Source organism: Primulina eburnea, chromosome 2, assembly GCF_022965805.1.
Source record: "Primulina eburnea isolate SZY01 chromosome 2, ASM2296580v1, whole genome shotgun sequence".
NCBI lineage: Eukaryota > Viridiplantae > Streptophyta > Magnoliopsida > Lamiales > Gesneriaceae > Primulina > Primulina eburnea.
The window spans coordinates 45,267,541-45,276,102 of record NC_133102.1 but is presented as its reverse complement, the minus strand read 5'-3'; the positions used below and the strand labels follow the sequence as shown (position 1 = coordinate 45,276,102).

Below are 8,562 nucleotides of genomic sequence, written 5' to 3'. Positions count from 1 at the left end.
CCAACAGAGATTGAATTTCTCTTCACTTTTTCCTCCAAAATATTTGTCGACTAATCAACCATGGAGAAATCAGCGCCGCTAACCAGAGAGGAAGAATTACGCGAAGTTTTCAAGAAATTCGACGCCAACGGCGACGGGAAGATCTCGCTATCCGAGCTCGGTGCGGTGCTCAATGGCCTCGGTTCCAAGACCACCGAGGACGAAGTGGAGCGTATAATGTCTGAGTTAGATATCGACGGCGATGGATTCATAGACTTGAACGAGTTCAAAGCCTTCCACTTGGTCGGCGGCGATAGCAATAAGGAGTTGAGGGAGGCGTTTGATCTGTACGACCAGGATAAGAACGGGAAGATCTCCGCGAAGGAGTTGCACACGGTGCTGCGTTGCCTGGGGGAGAAGTGTTCGCTCAAGGACTGCCGGAGGATGATCGGCTCCGTCGATGTTGACGGCGATGGATGCGTCGATTTCGAGGAATTCAAAAAGATGATGACCAGATCTTCGAGATGAATGCGCGTAAATATTCTTCTGACTCTTTATTTCAGTTTTTTTAGTAGAAGCATTAGTTTGTTAGGCCCTATCGCTTTTCCTTTTTTTATTAACCATTTTTTTTACATGAATTAAAGAGGTTTATGGATTAATGTTAGGATTTGAAGATGTAAAATGGAAAAGAAATTCGAAATTCAAACAGAGATTTTTTTTTGCTTTATCCTTTTGAGTATGAATTTGATTGTTGAAATCACAATAAAATCACACAAAAGAGATTATCATAATATGGCAACATCAAATCTGATTACAATCTTGTTTGATTTTTAATAATAGTCAATGCTGATTTATAGCACAAAAGTTTGAAATCGGATGCAATTTAAGTAATTATTATCTCATTGTATTATAATATAAGGCTTTAAACCCTTTTTCCTGGATAAGTGATTGAACTAATATGTCTCTAATTCTAGGGGTGTATTTATTAAAGAGATTTCTTGACTTTTTTTAAATAACATATTCTACCTACTTTTACAAATCTCAAAAGATTTTCACATAATCTTTTAGATTTATTTTCCACTTTTAATCACATTTGTAAATTTTTTATAAAACAATATGAATTTTGTAGTTTATTATTATGATTTTTTTAAGTTTGTTTGAATTAACAATTGAACATGAATAACTTTTATGAGTATCTCTCATGACGGGTCAACCTTATCCATATTCACAATAAAAAGTAATACGATATTTTTTCATTGGTGACCCAAATAAGAGATTCGTCTCACAAATACGACCCGTAAAACTGTGTCACAGAAGTTTTTGCCAACTTATATTTATTTCAATTATTTCTCTTTCAATATAATAATATTTTACGAAAGTCAATAAATAAGTTAGTACTAAATTTGTTGCAATTAAATTTCAATTATTCAATTCAACATGTTTATTAATTAATTAATATAATATTTTTTAAAAAATACATATAATTTTCAATATTAATAAATAATCAAGCTTAAAATAATTTTATTCATTTTAAATAAATTTTTGTATAAAAAATATATCAATTTTGTTTTGAATAATAAAATAAACGATATTAATAATTTTGATTTTAAATTATTGTTATCAATAAAAAAAATATGCTTTTAAAAATTATAAATAAAAAAAATAAATGGATGGGAAAAATAAAAATTTTAGTGTTTATATTGAGTATATGAATTTGAAAGATTTCTCAATTAAATGTATATCAAAATAATTAGGTTGAATCAAAGATACTTTTTGATATTTTATTGTTGTACATTATCCTTTAATTTTTGTACTTAATAGAAGTTCATGGAATCATTAAAAGTTTATTGACATTTTGATACTTATATATTTTTGTAGAGTTTTTAAAAGTCAAATTTGAATAATACATGACTTTTTAAATTTTTACAAAAGTTTACATTGAATACCACTAAACTTTTATATAGTATAGTATATAAACGTCTAGATTGAATATTTTTAGACTTTTAAACTCCATAAAAGTTATTAAAAGTCTAGAACCAATACACCTCTTACTAATCATCTTATTTTTTTAAAAAAAAAACCGATTAAAAAACAATAATTCCTCTATTGGAATAGTTGTTCATAATTTTTAATTAAGTTCTATATTAAAAAATCAATTTACTTCAACCTAAGATACTTATCTATTGCTCGTCTTAATTAACAAATTAAATAAATTACATTTATCTAACACTTTTTCATCGTAATTGTATTATACATCCATTATCATATACTATGCATTACCGTCTGATTTGGGATTTTATGGAATGGTTAAAATACATTGCAAGTTAGAATGTAACTTGCATTGTTTTGGATATCCAAATATGCAGAACTGATTAGTAAAAAGTCAAAGTTTAGTTTTTTTTTTTAATGAAAAATGTTGTATTTACTATCAACTTCATATTTTCAAATGAATTTCATCCAGGAATCTAACATTACCCATATTTTGAGGGTTTGAATTTTGATGCCAATCGATTGGGTCCACTGGAACCCAAGATCCAATCTATTAAAATAGACAAAAATTTGTGTGAGACGGTCTCACGGATCATATTTTGTGAGACATATATCTTATTTGGGTCATCCATGAAAAAATATTATTTTTTATGCTAAGAGTATTACTTTTTATTGTGAATATCGATAGGGTTGATTCGTTTCACAGATAAAAATTCGTGAGGCCGTCTCACAAAATACCTACTATTAAAATTTTGAAGAGCTCATATACGCAATAACAAGTTAAAAATTAAATTCATGCTAGACCTGATCTACCGTCGATGGTCAGAAAACAGGAGCTGGGTTTGTTTCACCCTGCCAATGAACGGCCCGGATCACTCCACATGAGTGATCCGGGCCCACCTCCTTGTAAAAAAAAAAATTGACTTGGAAAAATCCGAGCCGTTGGATCGACCCCTGCGGGCACTGCCCGCAGGTATAGGGTCGGCCGAACCCAGGAGCTGTAAGCATTGTCGGTCTCGAGTCGTTAACGAATTCGATTTTGATTACATTTGTTATAATATATTAGTATCCCCTTCGGGAGAATGAACCAAACAGAGTGATAAATCATTATGATGGATCATTTAAATACCTAATCTATTATTGAGGTTCAAATTATTTATAAAAACACAAGCCCCTAAACATTTAAAAATATATATAAATAAGAGACTCATTTTTTTTATACTTAAGGGGTTGTATTCGTTTTAGAGATTTGCTGAATTTTTTTAAATAACAAACTTTTGTGGAGTTTATAAATTTCGACGGACTTTTACAGAATCTCACATATTTCTAAAGATTTTCATATAATCTTGTAAAATTCTTTTGCATGACTTTTATTAACATTTGGAAACTATTTCGCAGAACCATATGGATTTTGTAATTTATTATTTTGATTTTTTTAAATTTATTTGAATTAACATAAATAACTTTTATTTATTTCTGATATATATCTCCCTCAATATAATATTTTTTAAATATTGATTTTACGAAAGATAACAAATAAGTCAGTATCAAATTTATTGCAATTAAACTCCAATTATTCTAATTAATTCAACATGTTTACTTAAATAATTAATATTTTAAAAAATATATAATAATAAATTTCAATATTAATAAATAATCAAACTGAAAATATTTCATTCGTTTTAAATAAATTTTTATATAAAAATATATCAATTTTGTTTTTGACAATAGATTAAACAAAAAAAATAAACAAAACAATTTGTAACTGAAAATAAATAAAAAATATATTAAAATATGGTAAAAACTTATATGAGACGGTGTCATGGATCGTATTTGTGAGATTAATATCTTATTTGGGTAATGGATGAAAAAGTATTACTTTTTATGCTAAGTGTATTACTTTTTATTGTGAATATGGGTAGGGTTGACCCGTCTCACAGATTAAGATTCGTGAGACGGTCTCACATGAGACCCACTCTTAAAATATTTGTAACTAATGTAATTTATAAAAATTTAATATATTTAATTTATTATCGTTATTCTTATATATGTGTGTGGATATACTTCTAAAAACATTTTTTTATATAAAAATTTATCAAATTTCTTTTTGACAATATGTCAAACAAAAAAAATAAACAAAACAATTATTTGTAATTGAAAATAAATAAAAAGTATGCTGAAATATTGTAATTAGGGTAAATTTATAAAATTTTAATATATTTAATTTATTATAGTTATTGTTATATATGTGTTGATAAACTTCTAAATCAAAATATCATGTACAAGAATTTTGAGTTACGATCAAAATCAAAATATAGATAAACTAAAATTATAAAAAATAATTAAATATAAGATATTATATAATAATTAATAAAAAAATTAAATTTTACTAATTAAAATTAATTAATATTTTCAATTTATAGTTCAATGAAATATTATAAATATTTTTACTATGTAGTGTTATAAATTTTTAATAAATCTAATTTTAAATTTTATGAGGTTTTGTGACTAAAGCTTTAAAAATAAAATGAATGATGTTAATAATTCTGAATTTAAATTATTGTTAACAATAAAAAAATATGTTTTTAAAAAATACAAATAAAAGGAAAAATATATGGATGAGAAAAGAATGAAAATTAGTGATTGTATTGAGTATGTGAGTTTGAGACATTTTCCAATTAAATGTATATCCAAATCTTTGGGGGTGTATTCAATGTAGGAGATTTATTGATTTTTAATGACTTTTGTAGAATTTAAAGTGTAGAGGTATTCAATTAAGATTTTTGCATACTCTATAGAAGTCTAGTGATATTCAAAATAGATTTTCATAGAGTTTTAAAAAGTCAAGTTGTATTAAAATGGGATAATTTTAATTTAATGATAAAAACACCACAAATGACTTAATTGCCCTCAATATATAAAAATCATAAATCATATCAAAATTTTTTATTTATTTTTATATATTATCAAAATAATGGTGTTTTGAACTCGAGATAATTATGTAATAATTTTTATAAATATTTAAAGTTTCTTCTTATAAAAAGCTTCAGAATTTCGACCTTAATATAAAATTAATATCAAATAAATGTTTTTATTTATTTTTATATATTATATAAATAATTGATTTTTATAAATCTCAATAAAATTAATAGTGTCACTCGATTAACATTAAAAATTGGTATTTGACTTGACTCACAAAATCAAGGGCTCAATTATCATATTTATATACTATATAAAGTTAGGTAAAATAAAATAAATCATGCAAACACTGTCGGCGCATGAACAAGTAAGAAATATGAACTCATGTAACAACTTTGAAATTATAAAATTTATTATGATAAGATTAATATTGTCATTACAATTTATATAAATTTAATCACTCTTACGAAATTCATACCAAACATTAAATATAATATCATACATCTTATTTATCATTAATTTATCATTATATTATATATCACATGTTTATCTTATCACGTGTATCAAACTATGCCTTCATGTATGCACGATAGGATTATTCATGCAAACCTATAGATTATTCTGATAATTTCCAAACCCTGATAGCTCCCAAACATCGTCGCCGAATTCGAAATCGTCACTTGCTGGCAGCAGAGAACAGTCCCCATCATCCATTAATCTTGCTTCATCAAGAAGTGTGGTATCTTTCTCGAATTTATCCTCCTCTGCTGCATCAAGCAAGTTGCTCCACCAACGGATACATTCATCAGCTTCTAATTGTGAAAACGATGGCTCTAACGTATTATCGTCGTCGTTGTTGGGATGATTTGGTTCGTGGTCGTGATATGTCACCAATGCAGTCCCTGCAGGCTCATTCCGGACAGTTGGATTAGAAAAGGTGCGAGGTCGGGGCCGTAGGATGTTTGTCTTTGTGACATTTTTCGGGATTGGTTGTTCCTTTCCTCCTGATTTCTTCTCCATCCGGGAGTTCCAGAAGTTCTTTACATCGTTTGCTGTTCTTCCAGGGAGTCTTCCAGCTATGAGCGACCATCTGATTCGAAGATTTGTTTTAGCGAAATGGGAACCGAATTATGTTTGATTTGGAAAAATAGTATATAAATAAAAAATCAATTCTTTTCAAAAATTAATAATGAAGGTTGTTATTCCTGTACGAACGATATATGTAAGTCCCCACAGAATGAGGGATCTACAAGCATATCTATTTGCATCAACATTTTTTAGTTTATGTATGTAAAAAAATAGTATGACTCAAAGTTGGTAATAAAATTATAAGGCAGATTAAAGATTGTGTTCATATTTTTTTCAAGGGAATTTATTATTCAGAAGATTGTATTGTTCTTATTGCCCATAGAAAAGTGATCGAACACGATGTTTAAGTTGTTGTATAATTTAAAATATTTAAGTTGCATTGTTACCATACGTTATGCTTTTTAATATGACAGTAAATAATCGGTTCTACAATTGGTATCAGAATCAGGATCGCATGTTTGATTATCATATATTGTAAGAAATACAGTTATTTGGAGGGAGATTATTAGGTCACAATAATTATCTTACTAGGAGAATGATTCAAACTTGCTGTTTAGACTGCTATTCGATTTAAAAAATTTGAATTTAATTTTTACTATCCACTATAATTTTTAGTAAATTTATAGAAACCATTATATCTCAATCCATTTTTTTTAAAAAATTACTAAAATAATTTTTATCTTTATATATACTTTTAAATTTTAAAAATCGTATAATTTTAGAACAAAAATTGTTTTAAAAAATTATAAATTCCAAAACAACAAAAGCATCATATTTAAATAAATATTCCGATAAAATGTTAAAAAATCTTATAAGATTAAATTTTAAAATTTAATTTTAATATAATCTACAGACTTTTTTTATATAGAAGTTATTTAACTAAAATATGACAAAAACTTGTGGGAGACGGTCTCATGAATCGTATTTGTGAGACGAATATCTTATTTAGGTCATCCATGAAAAATTATTACTTTTTATGCTAAGAGTATTACTTTTTATTGTGAATATGAGTATAGTTGACCGGTCTCACAGATTAAGATCCGTGAGACGGCCTCACATGAGACTCACTCATAGGCAAAAACTTGTGTGAGACGGTCTCACAGGTCATATTTGTGAGATGGATCTCTTATTTGGGTCATCCATTGAAAAGTATTACTTTTTATGCTAAGAGTATTACTTTTTATTGTGAATATGTGTAGGGTTGACCCGTCTCACAGATTAAGATCCGTGAGACGGTCTCATATGAGACCCACTCAAAATATATATATACATACATGCATCGCGTGCCTAGTTTAACTTTTAAGAGTCACATAATTGCTGGTACGAGAATTATTGAAAGCTTGCTATCTAAAGACTAGATATTAATTAGTTTTTGAAATTCATGTTTTTTATATAATCGCTCTAAATTATAAAATAAAAGTTGGTCGGATCAAACTTATTTATAGAACACACTTAAATTTTAGGATTCAAAAGTTATGTATATTAATCTCTTATTTGAATAATTAATAAAGAGTAACAGTTGAACTAAAGAATCTTTCGACTACTAATTAAGACAAAAACTTAGTACCATTTTTATCTAGCTCTAATTAACACATGCAATATACAAACTTATAAATCGTGTGTGTGTGTCTATATATATATATGAGTGAGTCTCATGTGAGACCGTCTCACGGATCTTAATCTGTGAGACGGGTCAACCCTACTAATATTTACAATAAAAAGTGATACTCTTAGCATCAAAAATAATACTTTTTCATCGAAAACTCAAATAAGATATACGTCTCACAAATCCGACTCGTGAAACCGTCTCACACAAGTTTTGTCTATATATATATATCAACCAACATTATAGCCGATTATAGAGAACTTGCCTGTTGCCTAATAATTTATGCATTCTTATCAAGAGATCAACCTCGTCTTTTGTAAACTTGCCTCTTGTGATATTTGGTCTAAGATAGTTCAACCATCTCAGCCTGCAACTCTTCCGACATCGGTTTAACCCTGAAAATTATACTCAATTAAAAACTCATCCGAGATCGATACGATGAATCGTGTACAATCAAAAGAACTTAATCATTTTCGTGGCTATTTTGGTTTAATACTCGTATGGGTCCGAGACTAGCTAGACATGGATAAAAGTCTCCTGCAGATATCAGACGACGCAAGTGATCAAGAAAACAAAAAGACCCTTTTTTGCTATTAAATGATCAAGAGAACTTGATTTTGTCTTTCTCTCTATCTAGGTGACATTGTCAAAAATGGCTAAAAAGTATTAATTCAAGAGCCAGAAATCATAAAACTTCAGCAGTTTCCCCAGGGAAAAAAGGTAATGAGGAATGTTTAGAATTTATTATATTTGTGTGTGAATTACCTGTTCTAAGTGGGACGAGATGCCACTTCCCTTCTCCATATTTTTCCACACAATTCTTCAATAGAACATCTTCTTCTTTAGACCATGCGCCTTTTCTAACTCCTAAAGAATTGGCCCTTTCCATTTCAATAATATATAGTTCGATTAAATTTGTTTTTTTGATATTTCCTAATGTGTTGTGGAAAAAAAGAAAACTCCCCTGAATCTAACAATAT

General features: G+C 27.9%; 2 protein-coding genes across 2 annotated transcripts; one reads left to right on the top strand and one right to left on the bottom strand.

Annotated features, from left to right (window-relative positions):
* Nucleotides 1-706, top strand: LOC140824800 (probable calcium-binding protein CML18). Its single transcript, XM_073186346.1, has one exon. It carries the CDS (start codon nt 61-63, stop codon nt 505-507), a length of 447 nt encoding a protein of 148 aa, XP_073042447.1. The 5' UTR covers nt 1-60; the 3' UTR covers nt 508-706.
* Nucleotides 707-5,434: 4,728 nt separating this feature from the next.
* Nucleotides 5,435-8,562, bottom strand: LOC140824799 (transcription factor MYB114-like). Its single transcript, XM_073186345.1, has 3 exons — nt 8,348-8,562; nt 7,848-7,977; nt 5,435-5,977 (listed from the first exon to the last, which is right to left on the bottom strand). The coding sequence occupies exons 1-3, from the start codon at nt 8,469-8,471 to the stop codon at nt 5,497-5,499; spliced, it is 735 nt and encodes a 244-aa protein (XP_073042446.1). The 5' UTR covers nt 8,472-8,562; the 3' UTR covers nt 5,435-5,496.